The 26,960-nt window shown below is 34.0% G+C and overlaps 1 protein-coding gene across 6 annotated transcripts in view; it reads right to left on the bottom strand.

Annotated features, from left to right (window-relative positions):
• Positions 1-26,960, bottom strand: part of WWP1 (WW domain containing E3 ubiquitin protein ligase 1) — a 135,411-nt gene that overhangs the window by 78,475 nt on the left and 29,976 nt on the right. For 4 of the 6 annotated variants that reach the window (XM_074199594.1, XM_074199588.1, XM_074199590.1 and 1 more), the window contains exons 3-4: positions 19,991-20,041; positions 12,592-12,682 (exon numbers count right to left, since the gene is read on the bottom strand). In XM_074199594.1, coding sequence (XP_074055695.1) covers positions 12,592-12,661 — 70 coding nt within the window. In that variant the 5' untranslated portion in view covers positions 12,662-12,682; positions 19,991-20,041. Of the gene's footprint in view, positions 1-12,591; positions 12,683-15,023; positions 15,181-19,990; positions 20,042-26,960 lie in introns of all 6 variants that reach the window. The other 2 variants (XM_074199591.1, XM_074199592.1) reach the window with 2 other exon arrangements.

Genomic DNA, 26,960 nt, shown 5'->3' with positions numbered 1-26,960 from the left:
AAAAGAATATACACAATGACTGTAAGGTAAATGAAATGATCACAAAAAGCAAAAACAATTAAGAAACCAGTAAAGGTCCTAGACAACAGATTTTTAAAAAATCTTTCCTCTTCATAAATGAGAGGTGGGGGACTATTAGGACAGAATGTTACATATATTTCCAGAGACAAACAAAAGATCAGATATTTTTACTAAATTATTTATCTTTGTCACAAAAGATGTTTCATTCCAAAGAGAAAGGCTTCCCTCCACCCCTAGAATGACTGTGATGTACAAAAAAAACCAAGTCAATAATATATTTGTATTTTTAAAGAATCCACTTTTAGAACTCCGTATTACCCCCTGGATTCTGTTTGGCATTAAGGTTCCTTATATTTTGGGTCCAAAATACTTTTTTGGACTTAGTTCAAATTACAGTCTTTCCCATTTCAGACAAACCACCCGTACTTGATGTTCTTCAATCTCTATCCTCCACTTCCATACTATTCCAAAGACTGTGATAGAAGGTTCTTTCCCTCTCTGGTCCCTGACTTATATTTGGATAGCATTATTACCTCACCCTCTACTAGTTAGAGTCTAGTTTCCATCAAAGTAAAGACTATGTACCTATTCTTATGTAGAGCTTTATCTGACCTTTGTAATTGCAAATGTTCTCTCCTTCCTCCTCAAATTATCTTTTACTTATAATTCATTTGCAGATTATATTCCCCAGTAGTGATAACAGTAACAACAATAATAACAACTACCAGGTAGAAACCAACAACTATACATTACATATGAAAATAACTGCAAACTGGTACTTGCCTTAAAGGGTGAAATCTTAAAAAAAAAATAGAGGTGTAAGGGGGTAGCTAGGTGATATAGTGGATAGAGCACTGGCCCTGGAATCAGGAGGACCTGAGTTTAAATCCGACCTCAGTCACTTAATTATTACCTAGCTGTGTAACCTTGGGCAAGCCACTTAACCCCATTGCCTTGGCAAAACAAACAAACAAAAACTCAGAGGTATAAGAAAGAAATGACCTGTCAATCTATGGATTAAGGAAGAGCTCAAAAACAGATAAGAGATAAAGAAGGTAAAAGAAGACAAAATGGGCAATTTTAATTAAAAACAAAACAAAACAAAACAAAACAACCTAAAATTAAAAGACAAGCAAGGAAATGAAGGAAGAAATCTTCACACCAAGTTTCTCAAATAAAGCTTTCATTTCCAAGATAAAGAGGAAACAAATTTAAATCTAAGATTAAGAGTCATTCTCCACTTTTTAAATAGTCAAAAACATATGAACAGGCATTCTTCAAAGACAGAATTTCAAACTATCAAATTGCCATATTAAAAAACGCCTAGTTTATTATTAGAGGAAATGCAAATTATAGAAATTCAGAAGTTTTGTCTCATCATATCTTAGATTTGAAAAGTTGCTCCCCCAGTCCCCTACCAATTACAAATGCTAAAATGGCATGGGAAAACAAGTACTTGAACACAGCTATGTTATGAATTGATCTAGTTGTTCTGAAAAGCAATTGACAACTATGACAAAAAAAATAATAAATTATATTCTATCCTTTTGAATACCACTATTAGGTCTATAATCCAAGGAGATCAAAGAAAAAAGAAAATTACCATATGAACAAAAATATTAAAAGTAGGCTTTTTTTGGAAGTTCTTAGTTTCCTTGAGTATCCTCTTGTGAAGAAAAGGCTGAACATATTATATTTTGGGAAGCTAATTATGAATGTGATATGTTTATATGATGAATATGATCTAAGAAAAGGTATGTGTGGAGGCAATTCATGAGAAACCTGAGGTTTCTATGAACAGGTGCAGAATAAATTGAGCAGAACCAAGAAAACAATTTATATAATTACAACAATAGTCTGAAGACAAATAAATTTGAAAGACTTAGGAATTCTGAAACATGCTACCCACAATCTGAAAAAAAAGATAACAGAGTCAGGCTGCAGGCTGAAAAATACTATTTTGAGACTTGGCTCCTTAAGGAATTTTTTTTGTTTTGCTTGGCTATGCATATTTGTTATAAGGATTTTCGTTTTCTTTTTCAACTGAGGGGTATAGAGTGAGAGATATGTAATTATAACTTAATATTTAAAAAAATATATCAGAAGCAGGGTCAAGACGGTGGAGTAAAGGTAGGGTCTACCTCAAGCTCTCCCCCAAATCGCTCAAAATACCTTTAAATAATGACTCCAAACAAATTCTAGAGTGATAGAACCCACAAAAGACATGTGATACAATTTTCCAGCTCAAGACAATTTGGAAGATTGGCAGGAAAGGTCTATTGCACTTGATTAAGAGAGAGGAGCCCAGTGTAGCGAGGGCAGGCAGCATGGGCCAGCCCCAGCCACCCAGGAAGTCAACAGGGCAACTGTGTCTGTGGCAGCAGTGGCAGTTTCTAGACCTTCCAACCTAGAAATTGCCTAGAAATCACCAAAGACAACTTGGAAAGTCAGCAGGAAATGTATGCTGCACTAGGGTGAGAGTGAAGTAACAGTTCAGTTCAGGGCTGGCCCCAGTAGACCAAGAGTAGTCCTTGAGATTAAGTGAATCAGCAGAGGCAGCTGCTTCTAGAACTCTTGTTCCATAGATGTTAAGGAGGTCAGAAGGAGCTTGTTACAGGGGTTCTTTGCTATCACTGAGGCAGGATGGTTGCTTTGTGCATATTCTGATCTGGATCATAGTCTCAGGAAGAAGAGGAGCAGTAGTACAACAGAGCTAGCTACTGCGGGGGAGTGATGGACCCTCCTCAGAGTTCTTCCAGGGCAGAATGAAGAGCCTGTAGTTAGCCATCAACCAAAGCACAGACCATAAGAGCAGTAAAAACCTCTCCTTAAAACATATCACTTTGGAAGAAGTGAAAACTTGCAGGTCCCTAGAAGTAGTTCTGAAAATAGCTGCAAAAAATCCCAAGAGCTTGGGATAATGCACCCTCCACCCTGGAAGCAGAAAAAAATAAACAACAGAAGAAAAAAAAAAAATCGGACCTAGACAGCTACTATGGTAATAGAAAGATCAAGATACACTCAGAAGAAGTAACTGAAGAAAACTACTCTGATATTCTACAAGCAAAATGTAAAATAGAAATTTTTAAAACTCCACCAATAACTTCGAGGGAGAGATTCTAAACTATCAAGAATATTACTGCCAAATTTCAGAGCTCACAGATCAAGGAGAAAATATTACAAGCAGCCAGAAAGAAACAAACTGAATTATTGTGGAGACAGTCAGGATAATACAAAATTTAGCAGTTTCTACATTAAGGAATTGTAGGGCTTGCATAAGCTGATGCCGAGTGAAGTAAACAGAACCAAAAGAACAGTGTATACACTAAAAGCAATTCGGGGTGATGATCAACTATGATAGACACGTTCATTTCAGCAGCATAATAATCAAAGACAATTCAATAGGACTTGCAATGGAAAATGTCATCCATACCCAAAGAAGGAATTACAGAATTTAAATGTAGTTCAAAACTTGTTATCTTCAATTTTAAAGGTTGTCTTATGATGGATGAATTTGATTTAAATTAAAAAGGTTTTGCACTAATAAAACCAATGCTGCCCAGATAAGAAGGAAAACAGAAAAGCTGGGAAACAATTTGCACAACAATGAGTTCTAATAAAGATCTCATTTCTAAAAGATATAGAGAAGTGAGTCAAATTTATAAGGCTATAAGTCATTCCCCAATTCATAAAAGGTCAATGGATAAAAACAGTTTTCAAATGAAGAAATTAAAACAATATAATCATGTGAAAAAATTCTCCAAATCATTACTGATTAGAGAAATGCAAATGAAAACAACTATGAGGTACCACCTCACACCTATTTGATTGGCTAAGATGACAAAAAAAGAAAAATGATCAATGATGGAGAGATTGTGGGAGGACTGGAACATTTAATGTACTGGTGGCGAAGTTGTGAATGGATTCAACCATTCTGGAAAGCAATATGGAACTATGTTCAAAGAGCAATAAAACTGATCATATATTTTGACCCAGTAATACCAATATAGGCCCTCTATCCAGAAGAAATCATAAAAAATGGGAAAAATTCCACATGTTCAAAAATATACATAGCAGCTCTTTTTGTAGTGACAAAGAATTGGAAATTGAGGGGATGTCTATCAATTGAACAAGTTATGGTATATGAATGTTAAGGAGTACTGTTGTTCTATAAGAAACCATGTCTCTAGAGAAGTATGGAAAGAATTACAGGAATTGATGCTAAGCAAAGGGAACAGAACCAAGAGAACATTGTACACATTAATAACAAAACTGTGAGATGATCTGGTTTGATGGATGCAGAGCCTTACAGCAGTTCAGAGAGCTAGGACAACTCTGGGAGACCTGACATCCACAACATGCACATCCAGATGAAAAATAAACAAACAAAAAACACTACAGAATCTGAATGAACACTATTTTCACTTTTAAAGATCTCTCTTAAGTTTTTCCTTCCTATTTCATGGTTTCTTTTCTTTTCCCTTTGTCCTAAATCCTCCTAAGAAAATGTACATGCACAATATTCATTAGACTGCTGCTGAGGGGAGGGCTGAAGAAAATTATGTAACTTAAATATGAATGTGGATGAATTTTGAAAAACTTTCACATGTAATCAATTAAAAAATAAAACATCACTGTATTCTCTAATGCTAACAAAAAAAGAAAGGAAGGAAGGAAGGAAGGGAGGGAGGGAGGGAGACTGAAGGCCACTTGTCAAGTATTTTATAGAAAGGCACTCCTTTTAGGTAAGAAGTGGACCAGACCAGCTGCTAAAGTCCTAACACTGAAATTCTGTGATTCTATGTGATCTGTGCATATGTATGTGTGCTTGTTTATGCACTGTTGTTCATACTCTAGAGAAAAATAAAAACATAGCTCCCAGGAATCAGGTAGAGAATTTCTAGCAATTTTAGAGATATGAGAGAGTCTATATGGCTCTATTCCTGAAACAAATGTCATGGAATTTGTAGAAGAGAAGAACTACCAGATATCTCTTACCATAATTGTATATATTATAAATCTATGTTCTATGATCTTTTCTACCTGCCATCACATAGCCTGCTAGAACTGGGAATTACCAGTTCTAGAGGAAGACTTAGCTGAGATCTTACAAAGCAGGACCTCTCATACCAAATCCATTGCACCACTTTATAGGGTTGCTTCCTTTCTCTAAATACTGCCTATATTCCTTTATTTCATACTGTACAACTGGAGAGGAAGAAGATATTTAAATGTGTGTTTATGTATGAATGCATTTATAGATAAATAGTATACAATATATTTTATACACATATAGTATATATGTATTGTTTATATAGTATGGTGTTCATACAGATATTTAAATATCTGTATGTGAATATATAAATTTCCTATTTTTAAAGTGAATGTATTTATATATGTACTTGATTAAGTAAAACATTCCTAACAAAGCCCTCCATAGAAAAGTAGAATGGGCCAACCTCATGAGGAAGTGGAGGTCCACTTGATGGAAAAATCCCAAGGCAAAGAAGAGAGGATCATTTGGAGGGCATATGATTGAGGGAGTTCCTAGACCTCAATTTTCTTGTAAGTTAATCTGATCATTTTATCTCTGCATTTAGGAGGTAAATTCCTGGTTTTTCCTTTTAGTTGTCCCTAATGAATCTGATGTCATATTTGTTATTTTTATTTGTCATTTAAGAGTAGATTATAGGGCACCTAGGTGACAAGGAAGTTTCCAATTAACCTATCCCCACTACATACTTTCTAAAGAATGAACACTATGTTCATTTATTTAAAATTTTTCCTCATCCTATCTCATGGTTTTCTTTCTTTTCCCTTAATACTAATTCCTCATACAGAAAGTGATTAAACTGTAAATAAGTTAAACACAAATGTATATATACAATGTTCACCATTCTATTCACTGCTAAGAAGAGAGGAGTGGGAAGGGAAGGAGGAAGAAAATTATGTAACTTCTAAATATGTACATTCATATAGATGAATATTGAAAAACTTTCATAACATGTTAACTAGAAAAATTAAATAAAATATCAATTAGGGTGAAAAAGTTTCTTACATATTATGTTTTTTCTATTTCAATTCTTCTTTCTCAATATGATTAATATGAATATATGTTTAACATAGTTATACATGTATAACCTATATTAGATTGTGTTCTATAAGGGGGAAAGGGAGAGACATGAAAGGGATTAAAATGAGAAACACAAAACTATCTTTGCATATGGTTGGAAAATAAAATATATATGTATGTATAAATGTGCATATAAAAAAATTATATTCCAGAAGGCAAAAGAGCTCAGATTACAACCAAGAAATCAACTTTCCCAGTAAAATTGAACATACTGTTTCAGGGGAAAAGATAAATACTCACTGAAATAGGGGACTTTCAAACCTTCCTGATGAAAATATCAGACCTGAATAGAAAATGTGATCTTCAAATATGAGTTTCAAGTGAAGCATAAAAAGAGACTTAATAATGTTGATTCTTGTATGGGAAGATGATACTGATAACTCATATGAACTTTTTCATTTATTAGGAAAGTTAAAAGGAACATAAGACATGGCACAGGTGGGTTTGAATATGAAGGAAAAATACATTAAAAAGATGGGAGTTAAGGGGTGAAAAGAAATGTACTGGGAGAAGGGGAAAGGGGTAAGTTATTTCAAATAAAAGAGGCAAGAAAAAGTTACTGCAGTGGAGTAGGAGAGGAAGAAGTTGAGAGTAAGTGAGTGAGCCTTCCTCTCATCGAAATTCATTCAGAGAGGGAATGACATACACACTCAATTGGGTATAGAAATCTATCTTACTATAGTAAAAAGGGGAGAGGAAGAGAATGGGAAAAAGTAGGGGGGGAAAGGGATAGAAAGGAGGGATGATTATGGGAGGGGGGTAGTCAGAAGCAAAACACTTTTGACAGGGGACAGTGTGAAAGGAGAGAAAGAAAATAGAAAGAAGGTGATACAGTCAGATCTGTTTTTAAAAAAAGAAACATGCTTTTAAATTTACTGAGCACTTTTTTTTATCATTTTATTTGATCATAAAGGGACTGCTTTTTCATTTTCCCATTTCATGGATGAGAAAATTGAAGATTAGAGATTAAATGACTTGCCTAAAGTCACACATTTGTAAAGTGTCTGAGACTAGGGTTTAAATTAATTTCTTCCCTGACTCTTAAGTCTAGCATGCCATCTACTACACAATCTAGCTTTAACTCATTCTCTCTTCATATCCCAGGATATACCTCAGTGCCTTTCAATTTTAAATTTTTTAAAAAAATAAATGCTTGTTGGATTGATCCACTGCTGTGACTTAAGAGAAGATAAAAGCATGTCTCTCTCTCTTTCCATCCCCAAATTCCCCCTACCCAGACTAAGCATCATAAACTTATTCTTTTTTTTTTTTTAAGGTTTTTGCAAGGCAAATGGGATTATTAAGTAGCTTGCCCAAGGCCACACAGCTAGGTAATTATTAAGTGTCTGAGACCGGATTTGAACCCAGATACTCCTGACTCCAAGGATGGTGCTTTATCCACTACGCCACCTAGCTGCCCAAAAGTGTTTCATTTTCAAAACATATTGAACACAAATATTTACGACCAAAGGCTAGTATTAGTCAATGGAGAAGAGGTTATGAAAAATAGTTCTCAAAAAAATTGCAAACTATTAACCACCATATGAAAGACTGTTCCAAATCATTAATAATAAAAAATGAACATCAAAACAACTATTTTACCTCATACACAGAAAATCTGCAGAGATGACAAAAGGAAATTATCAATGGCAGCAAGTTTTACTGCAAGACAAGCACCCTAACATATAATTCAAAAGATAAAAGCTTTAAAAAACATTCAATTAATTTTCCAACTATATCTAAAGATCTAATTATATATATATATAAAGATAATTTCCAACATTCATTTTTGTAATATTTTTTCCCTCCACCCTTCTCTCCCCCCTTCCAAAAACAGCAATTAAACTGATACTGGCTATACATGCACAATCATATCACACACACATATTTCCATACTAGTCATGCCATGAAAGAAGAATCAGAACAAAAGGGGAAAATTATGAAAGAAAATACAAAAAATCAAATTTAATAAAGTGAAATAATATGCTGTGGTCTGTACTCAAACCAAATAGTTCTTTCTCTGGATGTGGATAGCATTTTCCATCACCAGTTTTTTTAGAATTGTCTTTGATCAATGTATTACTGAGAAGAACTAAGTCTATCATAAATGACCATCAAACATCAAACAGCTGTTACTGTGTACAATGTTCTCCTGGTTCTTCTGCTCAGTTCACTCAGTATCAATTTAAGTAAGTGTAAATAAAGGGTTTTTCTTATTACTGTCTTACTTTCATTAAAAAACAGAAAGAAAAAGGAGATTCTTTCAAACTTTGGGGAGTTGAGTAAAGGAGGAAAAGGGGACAGCGTATTTAACTAAACAAAAAAATTAAAAAGTAAAATAAGTAAAAAAATAAAATAAGATGGACATTTTCAATTACATAAAATTGAAATACTTCTACATAAACTAAATTAATGGCAAGAGAATTAGAAAGTTAACTGGGGAAAAATATCTGTAATAAAATACTACATAACGGTGTGATAGTCTATATATATATATGTATATATATATATATACACACACACACACTAATATAAGTATATAAAAACAAAAATTATCAAAGAATATGAATAGGCAATTTCAAAAATCTTAAAAAGGAAAGAATGTTAAGCAATAAAAAACCATGTTCGCTTAATACATGGCAGGCACTGGCACTGGAATACAAAGTTCCTTAACTCAAGAAACTTACATTCTAATGGGGAAAAATGCAAATAACTAGACATAAGATATATATACAGAGTAGATAGGAAATAATCTTAAAGGGGAAGGTACTAGTAGCTGCTAGACCAAGAAAGGCTTCCTACAGAAGATGAAATTTATGCTCCTTGAAGGAATGAGAAGAGAGCGTATTCCAGGGATGGGGGACAGGTAGGACAAAGGCAGAGAGACTTCTAGTGCTATTTGTAAGGAATAGCAAGTATAGTAGTATAAGTGGAAAAGAGAGTATATGAAAAAAGAGTAAAGTCTAAAAAAAACATGGAAAGACAGGAGTTGGTCAAGTTGTAAAAAGTTTTAAAAGTCCACCAAGCACTTTATAATGGCCCCTGGGGGCAACATCTTCTACAGGTTTTCTGAGTGTGTGTGGGAAGGGTTTAAATAGGGATGGGCATCTAGAAGGTCAAATTTACACTTTAAAAAAAAATCACTGTGAGGTGACTGGATGAAAAATGAGATTAATATGCACATTAAAAAAACTATTACTTAATGCTCATGGTTTCATACAAAATTCTCTTAATTCTTTAAAAAATGTTTTCTTTTTCAAATACATGCAAAGATAATTTTCAATATTCTTTTTTTTGTTTTTGCAAAGCAATAGGGTTAAATGACTTGTCTAAGGTCAGATAGCTATTAAATATCTTGAGTCTAAGGTTGGATTTGAACTCAAGTCCCGCTGACTCCAGATTTGTGCTCTATCCACTGAACCACCTAGCTGTTCCCAACATTCATCTTTTTATAAGCTTTTGATTTCCATTTTTCTCCCTCCCTACCTTCCCACCTCAGTATCAATAATCTGATATAGGCTGTACTTGTATAATCATCTCTCTTAACTCTTTCTATCTATGCAGAACAGCAACATATCTATAGCTTAATAGTTTTACTGGGGTACTGCTTAGAAATTAAATGTTAATGGTCAAACAGCAAATAGATCAAAGGCAGGACTTGAGTGCAGGGTTTTTTTGTTTTTTTTTTTTGGCAAGGCAATGGGGTTAAGTAGCTTGCCCAAGGCCACACAGCTAGGTAATTATTAAGTGTCTGAGGCCGGATTTGAACTCAGGTACTCCTGACTCCTGGGCTGGTACTCATCTACTGTGCCACCTAGCCGCCCCTCCAGGTCTTCTTGACATCAAGACCAGTCATCTATCCTCTATACCATACTCCCTGTCAGTGTACCCTTAGGTTACATTAATGTATTCAAATCCCCAGAACAAGGGATTTGATAGCCCTTACTCTCTCCTTGTCAAACTCTATCCAGAGGACTATGCTTCTCCAAATGTGGTCTCTGACCACTGGGGGTCCCTGTGAGTATTTCAGGGAGTTTGCAGAGTCAAACTATTTTTTAAAAAATGTTAAAGACATTTTTGTCTATTAAAATTACATCCCCTTTTCCCTACTATAACTGTCTGTGTGTGAAGGCACATTTTTCTTTCACATACTTCAACCAAAACAACCTATCACAACAGACTGAATACAGAAACAGATCTGAGAATCCAGCTGTCTTCAATTAAGCTAGACATTAAAAAAATTTGCAAAAATATGTAAAATAATATAACTCTCATCAATAAGTGGTCTTGTTGTTCTGGAAAAGAGCTGTTTTCCTTTTTACAACAAGCTATTCATATTACTCTGTGACATGAGTAAATTATTTTTAAAAGAATACACACATTAAACAGTTATCAGTTTTAGTTTTTATTATGGTCAATATCAATAAAAATAATCCACATAAACAAAATCTCTTCAGAGGTCTCAATAATTTATGAGAGCATAAAGAGTCTCAGACCAAAAAGTTGAAGAACTATAGCTATGACTACTATGTACCAAGCACTGTACAAGCTAAGTGCTGGAGATAAAAAGAAAGGTAAAAATAACCCCTATCCTAAAGGAGTTAATAATCTAATGGGTGAAGACAACATGAAAAACAACCATATACAAACAAAATATACTTAGGGTAAATTGGGATATCAGAGGAGAAGGAAGGCACTGGCATTTGAGGGGGGACTGGAAAAGGCTTCAAAAAGAAATAGGATTTTAGCTAAGACCAAAGGAAGATGGAGGCAGCTAGGAAGCCCAAGTGGCACAGACTGACATTTTTCATCTGCTAACTTCTTCTCCTTCCTGCCAGGTGGCGCGTGGGCCTGTGAGGCCAAGGAGGTGGCAGCATCACAGACATCTGAAACTGTGTGTAAGCTGCCCCGCCAGGCCTGTGTGGACTTCAATCAGTTCAAATCTAGTCTCAGACACTTAATAATTATCTAGCTGTGTGACTTTGGGCAAGACACTTATCCCCAATGCCTTGAAAAAAATCAAAAGGACAACAAGACCAAAGGAAGAAAGAGGTGGAAACAATGAGGAAATGAATTCCAAGCCTAGGAGACAACTAGGGAAAAGGAGCAGGGAGATGAAATGTTTTGTGATAGGACTAATATTTTCTGAGACTGGGCAATGGGAACAATGGTGTTGCCCTACACAGTAATAGGGAAGTTAGTAGGAGGAAAGTGTTTGTTTCCAGGTGTAGAAATGGACAGATGGGATGAATTCTGTTTCGGACAAGCAGATTTAAAGATATAAATTGAACGTCCAGTTCAAAGATTTTTTTTTTTAAAATCAGTGTCTAGAAAAACCAAAGTCACTGATTTTTTTTAGTCACTGATTTTTAAAAAACATTGAATCACAGTCATCTAGAGATAAGCTAAAGCAGATTCTTGATCCCTTTGTGAATCTAGTAAATCCTATAGACTCCTCAGATTATTTACAAAAAATAAAATATTTAGTTTTACAAAGAAAACCAATTACAATAGTTACTTTAAAAAAATTCCAGGAGCCCAAGTTAAGAATACCCTGGCAGCGAGTTGACTGTGGTCACAAAATTATTAAATGATGGCTCGAAGAAATTTGACTAGGTGCTACAAAAACTCCAATGACCACTCTTTTGTAGAAGAAATTCAGAATGGTTCAGCTCAGCCCAGCTACCACTAGTCTTCAAAGCCTTGTGGATGCTGCATTTTTAGTACCTCATCATATAGTTCTTTACCTCATTAAAAGAGAGAGATCTGAATATGAGCCAAAAACTAGTGAGAGAGCTCTCTCACATGGATCATTCAGCAGGAATAAAAATCATGTAGGTATCTGGGTGCCATCTGCACTTTCATCAGGAAAAAGTAGAACTTGATACCCCAGGGACTGCAGGATAGCTAGAATGACTGTGCCCTTACAATAAGTCACAGAAAAGCACCAAACTGGTCCTACAAATATCTTTATGTTCCCTCAAATATTCAATGGCTGTCATTGTGAAATATGCCTTGCACAGGACTAAATTTAGATGTGTTCTTAATAAAAAGCTTATGATGGTATCTAGATATATTTATTATCCATGCACTGATTACAGAGAATATAGTAAGAAACACCCAATAAGTACAAACTGGTACATTGAAATAGGTAATATAAATAGAGCACTGTAACTTAAGAGAGTTGGGAAAACCTGCATTCAAATCATGTTTGATAAATGTATTTTATAGGTGATCCTGGTGGTCAAGTCACTAAAATTCTATTCCATTTCTAAATCTGTCAAACAGATACTATACTAACTTCAAAGAGCTGCGAAGAACAAATGAGGTGTAGTTATAAAAACCTTAATGTACAAATAAATTTCAGAGGTTATTATTCAAATAGAAGCAAATTTGAATCAACAGTCATAGTCTTATCAAAACTATAGTTAACTTACCAGTCACCTGAAGCTGTGATCTTCCATTGTGATGATTACTAGTATCAGATCGTGGTGAAGCTGTGGCCATTTCCTAGTATTCAGTTTTAGCCTATTTTTTTTAAAAGAGAGAATGTATTTGTCATAAAATATGTATTAGTAATATTTAAATTACCATATATTATTTGAACTCTGTGAAGACAAATTAAACTAAGAATCTATACCTAAGAGCATATTCTCTCCTTTTAGATTTATAAATCTGGCAATTAACAGGCAATCCTGATAAAATAAAAATTCAAATACAATCTTAAATTTACAGCTAAAAGGAAAATCTGAGTTTGTCTAGACCAATTTGCTTATTTTATAGATGAGGAAATATGTTTCAAACAAATTAAAGTAACTTGTGAAGGTCACAGAGGTAAAAAGTAGCAGAGTCAATATCGTAAATAAGTTCCTCTAGCTTCTGATTGTAAAGGTAGCACTTTTCACTGTATCACATTAACTCTATGTCTGTATTCATTTTATCATTTTAAAAAAAAATCCTAAGGTCATTAAGAAAATAATTCCAGAAGATCTCTGGCCATGAACTTAAGCAGAGCTACATATAAAATCAGCTACATCTAATATAATATTTTCCAATTTATTAAAAAAAAATCATGGAATTACGAGATTATCACTTTTTTTCCCCTTCTTTTCCAAATAACAAGGAATTTGATGTAAAAAAATGACTAGTACAAAAAAAGATCCATTTTTTTTTTTTAAAAACTGAAATTACAAAAATTTGTGGGAAGCAAATTCCTGGAAAAATTTAAGATGAACAACACTTTTTAAATGAACCATTTAGAAACCCAAAGCCTATGCATATCAATCAATGAACCATAACATTGAATTTCCTATAATGTGGCTGGCACTATGCTTGGCATTGGGAAAACTAACATAAAATAAAAGGGCCAAAATATGGGCTGAGTAGCAATGACCATGGCCCTGAACTATCCCTACTTCTTTTTCTCAAGCAAAAGAATGGAGAAGACTGAGGTTTCAAAACAAGAATACCCCAAATCCTAGAGTTGTTTAGAAAATATTGAGAAAATCTCCACTAACTGGGTTTTAGTCTATTTATCAGGTTTCAAAATTGGGAAATAATGAGCACTCTCAGAACACCCACAAACTTTCTGAAAATGGTTTATTAACCACATAATAAAGAGCTTCTTTGGTTAGCTTCATAGGTAAAACTGGGGTACATTCAAGAAGCACTAATTGAGAAAAGAACTTGTCTTTTATTTTTGTCTTTTTGTCTCACTTCCCTGCCTGGCATTATTCTAGGGAGAGATCATGAAATAAAGGGAGAAGACTTGGAACCTTCCTATGCAAAACCAACCCAATTCCAGTGACCTTGGAATACAGATTCAATGTCTTTTTGTCTTTATTTTTCACTAGGGGAAGAATATTGGAATTTACAAATGTGGGTTTTTCAAAGAAGAGCAGTAATCTCATTCATTACTTATTTCCTTATCTAGAGTATCTTTAATCTTTAAGCACATTGTAGCTAAAATGATAATTATTTTTCCATATTTATTTTAATCAGATAAAATAATTACTATTCGTTTTTAAAAATTTGGTCTGAATAATTCTGCCCCACTCCTCATGTTAACTCTAAGAATGTTTCAAGCATTTCTTTCATGCTCAAATGCCTCCTATTATCCTCTTCTATTTTGTAGGTGAATTCATACTTTTCACATTCATAGATGTGTTTACTAATTATGTTCTCTAATATAATTTTCTTTTTTTTTTGCAAGGCAATGGTATTAAGTGACTCCCCCCAAGTTCACACAACTAAGTTATATATTAAGTGTCTGAGGCTGAATTTGAACCTGGAGTCACATCCTACTGACTTCAGGGCTGGTGCTCTATCAATTGCACCACCTAGATGTCCCTTCTAATATATCCTCTAATTTTTTTCTCTCTTTTTTCCCCTACCTGTCTTTGTCTTTGCAAAGGAAGAAATGGAGAAAAGTAATTGTATGCTCATACTAATAATATGCAACTGAAATGTTTGGCTCCTACAACCCTGTCGCTTTACCACTTTTAAAAACAAATCCCTAGTTCTCATCTTTTTTTTCTCCCTTTAAACACCCTTTAATCTATTCTTTGAAATTTATAGTGTCAAAAACTACTTCCGAAAATTCCCTGCTACTAATCACTCTTAAACCCTTTCCTTATTTTCCCATAGTAGGTCGTTTCCCTTGTTGAGTATTCAGTCATATTCTGGTGTAATGCAGGCTTAAGAGGACTGCTTCCAAATAAACAAACAAATGAATCTTAAAAAAAAAAAGAGGACTGTTTCCACTAATCCTTCCTCCATTTCGCCAGTTATTGAAAATAGTAAATTTCTCCCTCTTTTTCCTAATTTTACCCTCCAAAGTCTAACTTTTTCCTATGCTTTCTTTCAGTACCTAGGATCAAGTCATTTTTTCCTCTGTAACTTGTTTCTTCTTAATCCCATGAATTTGTGAATTTTGTTATTTTCTGTTAATTATTCATCTCTCTAGTGAAACTTCTTTTTTAGCACTTGCAGGTCAATAGATGTTTGCTTCTGATACTCTTATTAATCTGTTGGGGATGAGGGAAAAGGGTGTTTTAGATTTTTTCATAACCTTAGAATCACAATCTTAACAGAATAAATGAAAAAAGAGAGCAGGAAACAGAAGATTTGGTCATCTGCTGTTTAAGGTCACTCCCAGGCTTTCAAAGGGTTGATGGATGGGTTATGTTCCAGCAACAGTCTTGAAATAAAGATCATGACATTTTTCAGTGGATCAGAAACCAACTTAGCAGTTAAGTAAAGCTAAGTGAAGGTGTTTAGTTATTCAAAGTTTGGTACTTGTGAGTTGCACATGACCAAGATGGGAGTACTGGACATTTCATATTCTCCTGGTCTCCTAAATATCTCCAAAGCAGAAATTCTAAGATAAAGCAACTTCAGTTGTCTTCTTGGAATAGAAGAGCAACAGGAACCCAAAAGAAAGTCAAAAGAACGAAACAAACAAACCCAAATAAAGTGACATCTACCTACTTTGATCCCTACCACCTATCATGTCAATAAGCAAGGCTATACCCAACAAAACCAGGGAGCCAATCTATGGAATGGCAATAAAACCAAACCCCACTCTTCTGCTTTCTAGTATCATAAAGATCTGGGCCCTAGACTGCAGAACTTTGCTTTGGCTTCTAAGACCATCACCATAGCAAAGTTCTATGTTATAAACATTTCTGCAATAGAGCAGAACATTCGAAACAGGACAGGACATATGTTTGGATTTAAAGTAGAGTTCAATCCCACCCCCACTCCTAGAGCTTCAGAGAGTCCAACTCCAAATGACAGTATCATTCTAAGCTGCAATAAAATCAATGTAACAGCAATATGAAGTGCTTGGCCAGAGAACTGGAAAGGAATAGAAAAGGCACTTTATGAGAGAATGGCCAAGTGGCACTCTACTAAACCTGAGGGAAAAAACCCAGCAGTTCTGTATCCACAAAAGTTGCTTGGGGCAGAGTGCTTGACTGCTGTAAAATGAATTGCCCAGCAGGATTGGGTTCCTAGGGAAAAAGACCATTAAGAGGGAAGGGAGACAGAAAGTGAGCAATAGAGGAACATAAGGGGAAAAAAAAGATTAAAACGACCAAAGACTTTAAGAAGGAAACCCATATTAAACGTAAGTAGATAAATCAAAAGGATAAAGTTTAACTGTGGAAGAAAATATGCCCTCCAGATGTTATAAACAAGTTGAGACATAAATGAATAAATACAGGAAAAGGCTTCAATACAGAGAACTCTGTGGTCTATTGTGGAATTTATAGAGAATATGGAACTACAAACCATGAAACTTTGAGAATGGTTTCAAAGAGAAATGAGAATTTTAAGAGGATTTATGGTCTACACAGTAAAAATAATTGATAGAATAAAAAAGTAGTTTTCTGCAATGACAGAGGCAGCTAGATAGTACAGGGAATAGAGTTAGGAAGACCTAGACCTATACCTACAGTTAGGAAGACTCATCTTTCTTGACTCAAATCCCATCTTTATCTGTATTTCTCTCTTTCCGTATCTCTTTCTCTATGTCTTGTTCTGTCTCTATTCTCTCCAGCTTTTGATATTCTCCAAGTAAGAATGCATAAAGAGAATATAAGAGGGTCCAGAACTTAGAGAACATGAAATTAAAGAGGAAGTAGTAGATAAGCCTGAGAAAGAGCTACATTATTAGGGAGTAGCTAGATGGTACAGTGGATATTTGGAGTCAGAAAAACTCATCTTCCTAAGTTCAAATTCTGTCTCAGATACTAACTAGCTATGTGATCCTGGGCAATTCACTTAACCCTTTTTATGTGTTTCTGCAATTTAAGATAAGCTAGAAGGGATGGCAAACCACTACAGTATCTTTGCCAAGAAAACTTCAAATAATCATTAAGAGTTGAACACTACTGAAAAATGACTGAATAATATCTGCAATGGCAAGCCCCACCCAAAAAGCTAAAGATGGATTGGAAATGCATGAATATAGAAATGAAGGATAATCTAGAAGATGAAACAGTAACATTAAAAGAAAATATGATTTTTATCCAAGCAAAATATATTTATATGAAAAACATGATGAGGAGAGACAACTGAAGGATTAGAGGCCTCCCAAAAGAAAAAAAGTCAAAAAACCAAAACACTATAAAGCAAGAAATCATACAAGAAAAACCTTCTTGAAACTTCTAAACAAAGAAAATAAAATCCCAGTAGAAAGAACCTTAACACAGCCTTCACCTCCAGAAAAAATGCCCAAGGTTGCAAACTCTAAGATGCATAGTAGTCTAACAATTTAAATCAGAAACAACACTCTAAAAGTAACGGGGAGAAAGATCGTCAAATACAAAGGAAAATTCATTTACAAAAACAAAAGATGATTCTGAATCCGCTAGAAAACACCAGAGGAAATGGAAAAACATGTTCCAAAGAGAAATGGAATTTAGGATGCAACCAAAAGTGATTGATCCTATAAAACTAAGCTTGATCATACATGGAAAAAGAAGTAATCAATAAGAGGCAAAAACATTCTTAAAAAGGAAACCAGACCCAAAGAAATAATTCGCTTCTTTAATGTCCCAGAAAACAGAAATGAAGAAGGAATGAAAAAATGCAACCATCCATAGGATGATGATGATGTTTGTCCTTCATTCTCAAAGACCATGACATTGGATGCCATAATCAGCAAATGAACTGGCTTTGTGAGAGGGGGTGCTGTGTTAAGTCACCAGCTTCACGTTCTCCTTTGGAGCCATCTGGGTCCACTGATCAGATATGAATGGCTGAAAATGGCCCTGGATGTGCCATTTGCCTAGGTCAAATTGAAGCCCAACAATAAAAGGAAGGTGACTCCTACTATCCCTCAGGAAGAGTCTGCAGGGGATTGGATGAAGAGCAGGGAAGGAGTGAAAATGAAGGGTAAAGAGAAAGGCATTGTTTTGGTGATAGTAGAAAGTTGCACTAATGAATGTTCCTATGGAAAAAAGAGTAATCTATGAAGAGCAATAGGGACCTTGTGATTTGAGGAATTTAGTGCTTGAAAAGAGCATTCATCCTATCAATGGTGAGAGATGAAATTTCTAAGAACACTTAGGGGGAAAAGAAGGGCAAAAATCTAGGGAGGAAATTTTGAGGCAAATAACGAAAGAAAGTAATCAGGTCAGGAAGAGGGGAGAGATCAAATCAACTGCGTAATAAGAGGAAGGAAGGAGGGGAGGTGGGGAGTCCTACCACGGGATAATATCCTCTCTGTCACATGCAAGAACTGACAGTACTCTAGGACTAGGGTACAACAGAAAAATGGAATTCAAGTGGCAGAAACTGCCTAAAAAGGAGTCTCAGAATAGAAAAAGATTAGTTATTAATAGGTAATAAACCAGACAATGAGGATCTAATAAGAAATACTGTCCAATGGGATTTGTTATTGTAATTCAGCCATGTCAGTCATGTCCAACTCTTTATGACCCCATTTGGATTTTCTTGGAAAAGATACTGAAGTGGTTTGCCTTATCTTTCTCCAGCTCAACTTTTACAGAGGAGGAAAATGGCAAACAAGGTTAAGAGACTTGTACAAGGTCACATGGCTAATAAGTGAATGAGGCCAAATTTGATCTCAGGATGAGGAGTTTTCCAGACTTCAGGCCTAGCACTCTATCCACTGTACCAACTATTTGATTCTAGGAAAGGGATGCAAAATATACAATTTTAAAAATTAATGGACAGAACAACTTGAAGGGAAAGGTGATCTCACCTTTAAAAAGATTAGCTAAAGTAACCCAAGAGAAATAGTACTGTGGTTACAATAGAGAGAAAAATAATTTGGAAAAAAAAATCCCATTAGAATCAAATGAAGGAAATGCAAACATAACTCAGACAGTTAAATGTGATTTATACAATACAGTAAAACAAAAAGACTGACAGAGTGGTTAAGAAAACAAAAATGAAAATCAAAGACATACACAAAACAAAACTGAGGGCATGGAAAAAATTTTTACTATGCCAAGTGAAAACAAAAACGCAGAAGCTATAATCAAGTCATTTGATAAAGTGAAAACAATGAAAATATAGAGATCAATAAAGAAAACTACAGCATACAAAAATAGACAATAAATTAATATCACTTACAAATGTATACACTACAAATGTCTTAGAATTCAAATTCAAAAAGAATTCATTAATTGAAATACAAAAGAGCAGTAACTCAATAATGACATGAGACTTTTAATAGCATTCTCTCAGATTTGAGGGTGCAGTGGATACAGTGCTGGGCCTTAGGTAGGGAAATCTCACCTTTCTGAGTTCAAATTTGACCTCAGATACTTACTAGTTGTGTGACCCTGGGCAAGTCACTTAAACATGTTTGCTTCATTTTTTTTCATCTGTGAAATGATCTACAGAAAGAAATGGCAAACTATTCCAGGATCTTTGCCAAGAAAATCCTAAATGGGGTCACAATGAGTTGTACATAAATAAAATGACTGAACAACAACAGAAAGATAAACGAAAGGGAAAATAATTAACAAACTGCAGGAGAAACTAGTTTAAAACTTATGGCACTTTCTAAATGGGATTGCAAAAGAACATACATTTTAATCAGCACCACATGGAACATTTATAAAAAAGTGGACATGTATCAGGTCACAGAAATATCAAAAAAAATGCTAATGGCAGAAATAGTTAATTATATCCTTCACAAATCATAATACAATAAAGTCATTGGTTCAGAGACCCCACCACCAAAAAAAAGGTAAAACTTCAAGTAGAGACTTAATAGTGAAATCCAAAGAGTGAGGTAAAAAGATCATAGGAACAATTATTATGTGAAAAAAAAAAAAGATGAAATAAATAACATACCAAAATTTCTGGGGTGCAGCTAAAGTAGTCCTCAGGGGAGAAATCATATCCCTACAAACATACATTAACAAAATGGAAAATGAGGATTAATGAACATACATTTTTAAAAATTAGAAAGTCAACATATAAACAAAAATTAAAGTATAAAAGTGGAGATATTTAAAAATTAGAAGAAAAATAAGATTAGAAAAATCAAAATGACAAATAAAAGTAAAAGTTGGTTCTCTGATAAAACTAACACAATTTACAACTTTTAGCTAATTTGATTACATATTAGAGTGGAAAATTAAATCACTAAAATGGCCAATTAGCAAGGTGAAATAAAAAACAATAAAAAATCAGAAACTATTATGTTCTACAAAACTGAGAATAAACACAAAAAAAATTAGAGGATGGAAATCTTAAATAATTCAATCTCAGAAAAGTATATAGAACTAGCAATAAATAACTACAAAAGGAAAAACCTCCTGGTCGTTCTGGATTAAAAGAATACTTAAAGGGGTGGCTAGATGGCAGAGTGGATAGAGCACTGGCCCTTGGAATCAAGAGGACCTGAACTCAAATCCTGCTTCACACAATAACAGTTACCTAGCTGTGAGACCTTGGGCAAGTCACTTAACCCGACTGCCTTGCAAAAAAAGAACAAAAAAAGACTACTTATATAAAAAATTTAAAGAACACCATAATTCATAAATTGTTCTAAAAAACCCCCAAAAAACCCCTATACCAGAACCTTTTTATGCAGCATATATATATATGTATATATATACATATATATATAAATTTTAAACAAAATCCTGTCAAGCAGACTACAGTCATTTTTCCAATTAAATCATTTATTATGAACAAGTTTTATTTATTTCAGGAAAGAAAGGATAGGGTTCAATTAAAAAAAAGAAATAACATAATCTTATTAAAAAATCAAAGCATCTTGGGGCAGATAGATGTTGCAGTAGATAGAGCACCCACCCTGGAGTCAGGAGGACCTGAGTTTAAATGGAAGGTCAGAGGTCAGACAATAATTAACTAGCTGTGTGACCTTGGGCAAGTCACTTAACCTACTGCCTTACAAAAACAAAAAAACAAAAACATAAAAGCACTTCAAACCACATGATTATCCTTATAGATTCCAAAAAAGTTTAGACAAAGGCTTGGACAAAGTACAACACCCATTTATGCTAAAAACAAAAACTTCTACCAAAGTACTGAAATAGAGGAACCTTTTTTAAAATGTCATGAAAAGAATATCTAAAACCAAAACTAAGTATCATAATGCAAGAAGGCTGTACTAGAACTTTTCCCAATAAATTTAGAAAAAATCAAGGATGGCCCTCTCACGTCACTATTATTTCATATAGTTGGAAATGCAATAAGAAATAGAAATTAAAGGCATAAACAGATGTAGAGGAGATAAAACTATTTGTTGATAGCTTACTTGGCAAATTCTAGCATTTTAACAAAGACACTAATGGAGACAATACCATAAGCATAATTGAAGGTTACAAAATATATCTTTGCAAACCAACTAGATTTATATATTATAACAAAACACATGAAATAAAAAGAAAATGTGAAACCCCACTGCAACCAACTATTTTTTTTGTATTTTGATATAGAAACTATCTGGACATCAAGCATCCAAAGCACTCCAAAAAATTTGTGCAGATTCAATTACAAAGCGCTCCTTAAAGAAAAAATGAAAGGCCAGGCTGTGCCAGTATAATAAAACAAAGATAATTTACTGTTTTAATGCTCTGCCAGGGGCTATTTAATTTGATAAAAAAAACCCCAACAAATTCTAGAACATTAAGGGAAAAGATGGGAAAAAAGGTAGGGATAAAAAGGGTAAAGCACTTTTACCCCTTAAGCTTTAATATAAAGCAGCAGTCATTAAAAGCATTTGAAACTGGTTTAAAAAGAGACAGATTAATGCAACAGACCAGAAAAAGAACAATCAAACAATAGAAAACAATAACCAATTAGTTGATTAAATGGAAAATATAAATTACTCAGGAAAAAAACACCTAAATCTATAAAATCTGTTGGGGAAAAATATAAAGTAATCTGGCAGAAATTAGGTCTAGAGTAACATTTTAAACTATATTCCATATTATATTCTAAATACATGGATAATGTAAATATTACAGAGCACATTATAAAAAATGTGAAGAGAAGCAAGTAACATAGATCTCATTTTATAACTACATGAAGGAAATGAATTCTTAACAAAACAAGAAACAAAGACAATTATAAATGATAAAATAGGCAGCACTGATTACTCAAAACTGAAAGGCTTCTGTACAAAATCAGTCCACTTAGGATAAGGAAAGGGGCTGGACATAAAAAAATATTTCCAAGAAGAATCTGGTGTCCAAGTTTTATAAACATTCTTAATGTAAAATAATTACCCAATAAATAAGTGATCAAAAGATATGAACATGAAATATCAAAAAGAATTGCAATAGTGGTGATGATCAACCTTGATGGTCTTGTTCATTCCATCAGTGCAACAATCAGGGACAATCTGGAGCTATCTGCGATGGGAGAATACCATCTATATCCAGAGAAAGAACTGTGGGGTTTGAACAAAAACCAAAGACTATTATCTTTAATTTAGGAAAAACCCGTTATCTTATTATATAATTTTGCTATCTCTTATATTTTATTTTTCTTCCTTAAGGATGATCTCTCTTTCATCACATTCAAAATAGATTAATGTATACCATGGAAACAATGTAAAGACTAACAGACTTCCTTCTGTGGGGGCTGGGAGGAGGGAAACAAGATTAGGGGAAAAATTGTAAAACTCAAAATAAATAAAATCTTTCTTTGAAAAAAAGGATAGCAAAATATTCATAACTACATGAAAGAATGCTCCCCCCCACAAAAAAAAACTATAAAGAGAATTGGAAATCAAAGCCATACAGAGGTTTCATATTTCACACCTTGAGTATTAGCAACCATGACAAAAAATGGAAATTATCAATGTTAAAAGGTTTAGGGAATGTTAGGTACACTAATACATTTGAGTTTGTGAATTGGAAAAACAATCTGGAATTAAGTAAATAAAGTGACTAAACTTATATCCCTTTAAACAACTGGGCTTGTACATAAAAGAAGCCATTGTTGAGAATAAAGTCCCCATAAATAAAAAATGTTTATAGCAGTACTTTTTGTGATAACAAAGATTTTTAATAAACCAGGCGCTCATCAACTGGAGAATAGCTAAACAACTTATAAATAAAAAAATAAAAGTCTGTAATGGAATACTATCATAATGTAAGCAGTGATGTATGTGAATACAAAGAAGATGGAGAGATCTCCATAAATCAAAACAAAACGAAGTAGGGTTAAGAATACAACATACGGGGCAGCTAGGTGGCGCAGTGGATAGAGCACCAGTCCTGCAGTCAGGAGTACCTGAGTTCCAATCCAGCCTCAGACACTTAATAATTGCCTAGCTGTGTGACCTTGGGCAAGCCACTTAACCCCATTGCCTCAAATAAAAAAAAAGAATGCAACATACACAAAACCATAACAATGGAAATGGAAAGAACAACCACAGAGAAAAAAACATAAAAAGTGAATATAACAAAATTAGGAAAATCAATATGACTAGAATTGAAAGGACACCCGAATCTATCCCTTCATGAAAGTGGGAGGTCTACAAGTTTGAATGTATTCATCAATCAGGATGATGTTTTTTCTCTTTTTTCTTTTTTTTAATCTTTAAAAACAAACACAATTTCTTTGTTTTTTGTTTTGTAAGGCAATGGGGTTAAGTGACTTGCCTTAAGTCACACAGCTAGGCAATTATTAAGTGTCTGAGGCCACATTTGAACTCAAATCTTCCTAACTTCAGGGTTGACTCTATCCACTGAGTTATCAAGCTGCTCCCAATTTTTTTTTTAAATAGCACAATTTCTTATAAGGGAAGGTTATATTCAAACTCAGGTCTTCCTGATTCTTTGCCCAGCACTCTATCCAATACATGATGAATAAAATAATCAGTATTTATTCCTATATAAGCTTGCATAATAATGCTGGTTTTATTAAAGACATTAGTGTCCTTAGGATTTAACATGGTGCCTGGCATATAGTATGTGCTTAATAAATGCTTGCTTACTAACTGTTGGATAAACTATCCTATTCAATCAATATATTTTTATATCAGAAAGCTTTATATTGCATAGATCTATCCTAGTGGTTGCTTATGGTATCTGTGGTCATTGTATAAAACTCTGAGCCATCAAGCCCTTGCTAAGAATTGCAATATTCTCTTAGTACTATTGTTTCCTATAGATTATTCGTATTCAGTTTACATGCTTTTCAAAATTGTAAACTACGACATGAGACTGATTAAAAATTCACTCTAAAACTTTAAAAACCAATTATAACCAGTGCTATATATCCAATCAATAATAGTATTAACTAAATGAAATCTGTCTCCTAGTTTTTGACCAAGAAATAGACAAAAACTTAATAATCCAAGAAAACTAACAATATAATCAAAAAGTTAATTACAGTTCCTGAATCATTTACAGTATCAAGAAGGTATAGAAACTGATCACTCTCCAAAAAAGCTTGGAAGTGAAGAAAATTGATGAAAGGAAAATAATCTGAAAGTAAATGATTTTATTATATCAATTTAGTTTTCTGCGCTTTCCCTTTTTTCTGGGCTCATCACTTTCAGATGTTTCCTTAGTTAGCTTGCTATGCAAGTAAGACCCCTACGGTCTCACTGCCCCAAGTCTCCCACCCACCCACCCACCCACTCACCCCCATCCAAATCGTTCATACAAACTGCTTCACAAGTAATTTCCCTTAAAGACAGACTGACTATACGCTTTCCTTAATCAACTCCAAAGTTGCTTCTACTGCCTCTAAAAGAAAACTGCTGTTCAACAATAAAACAGAATGAATCACACCAAAGCCCAAAGGAAAGTGTAGTCAAAAATAAAAAAAAAATCCATGCTAAGAACTATTAACAAACTGTTTTGTTAACTAGTTTGCAGAGGACATGGAGGAAATTAAGATATAATATTACAAAAATGCAGGAAAGGGCCAATTATGAAACAAGATCTTGCCTATGATTCTGGGAGTAATAGGGAGCCATTGGAGTTTCAGTTAGGGTAATACTATCACACTGGTGTTTTAGGAAAAATTGAAAAGGGGTATGGATTGGAATAGGGACAGACTTTTGCAACAGGGACACCAAGGAGCAAGCTATAATAGGCCAAACACACAGGAGATGAGGGCTTTATCATAGCATCAAAGGAAATAAAGGGGCAAGCCATTGCTGAAAAGTAACCTAATTAATTAGTTAAAAATTCATCAAGAGAGACCTGGCAATCTGAATGTGCTGCTATTAATTTTAAAAAAAACCCACAAGTTTTATAGCAAGAACAGTCTGCTTGAAGTTAAAAGAAAAGCAACATTTCTCTCTCTCTCTCTCTCTCTCACACACACACACACACACACACACACACACACAAAATTTGCCACTATTTAAAAATGTGTCAAAGGAAAAGTAATAGAGTAATATAAATTAGAAAAAGATAATTTTTACTGATGAAACTTTCTCTTTTCAAGGTTATGTCAAAACAGATGAGAGGGGGAGGCTAGGTGGCGCAGTGGATAAAGCACCGGCCCTGGAGTCAGGAGTACCTGGGTTCAAATCCAGTCTCACACTTAATAATTACCTAGCTGTGTGGCCTTGGGCAAGCCACTTAACCCCATTTGCCTTGAAAAAACCGAAGGAAAAAAAAACCCAAACAAAAAACCAGATGAGAGAAGTTCAGATGTCTCTATAAGATCTGAGCATTATTAACAGACTAAAAGAAATCAACTAAAAATGTTTGAGGGATTTTTTACTTCCAGTGAGCCCAGATATCTTGTCTCCATTGAGGTAATGATGATCTTTGGTAATGACATGTCAAGAAACAGAACAGTTTCTGAATTAAGGAAATTATTGAAGTGGAATGAAATACGACAATAAAACTTTTTACCATGCTATATCTCATATAAGGTTGGGAAATTTATCCAAGAGGTGGAGACAAATATGTGCTAAGTTCCATGATTCAAACCCAACTAAAAATGGATTTGGGGCTATAATCAAAGTAAGAATTAGAAAATAAACACTTCATTAAAAGTATGATAAATATCCAATCTAACATGAAGTTTTTATTTAAAATGTCAAAATTTTGTGTATTCAATTGCAAATTATATAAAAATGGTGACTGTGGCACCCCACAACTAGGTAATTATTAATTGTCTGAGGCAGAATTTGAACTCAGGTACTGACTCCAGGGCCTGTGCTCTATCCAAACATATATATTTTTTCATTACAAACATATTTTTTTAAAAGTTAAGATATAAAAAGTTGTTGATTCCCCAATTGATAAATGGTCAAAGAAAAGGCAGTTTCCAGATGAAGAAATTAAAGTTATATATAGACATATGAAAAGATGCTACAAAAAAAAGAAAAAATGCTACAAATCATTATTGATTAGAAAAATGAAAATCAGAACTAGGAGGTAACACCTCACACCTATCAGATTAGCTGAGATGACAAAAAAGGAAAATGATCAATATTGCACAGTTAAGTGGGAAAACTGGGATATTAATGCACTGTTGGTGGAGTAATTCTGGAGAGTAATCTGGAACTATGTCCAAAAAGCAATAAACTGTTCATACCCTTTGACTCAGCAATGACATAATAGGTATATTCTAAAGAAATCACAAAAATTGGGTAAAGTCACACATGTTCAAAAATATTTATAATAGTTCTTTTTGTCGTGACAAAGAATTAGAAACAGAGGGGATGCCTATCAATTAGGAAATGACTGGATAAGTTTATGATATATGATTATTATGAAGTATTATTCTATAAGAAATCATGAGTAGTTAGACTTTAGATAAAACTTGGAAAGAATTATATTAACTGTTGTTGAGTGAAGTGAGCAAAGCC

This window comes from Macrotis lagotis, chromosome X (assembly GCF_037893015.1).
Source record: "Macrotis lagotis isolate mMagLag1 chromosome X, bilby.v1.9.chrom.fasta, whole genome shotgun sequence".
NCBI classification, from domain to species: domain Eukaryota; kingdom Metazoa; phylum Chordata; class Mammalia; order Peramelemorphia; family Peramelidae; genus Macrotis; species Macrotis lagotis.
Note: the sequence above shows the minus strand (reverse complement) of the source record. Positions and strands in the feature narration are given on the sequence as shown.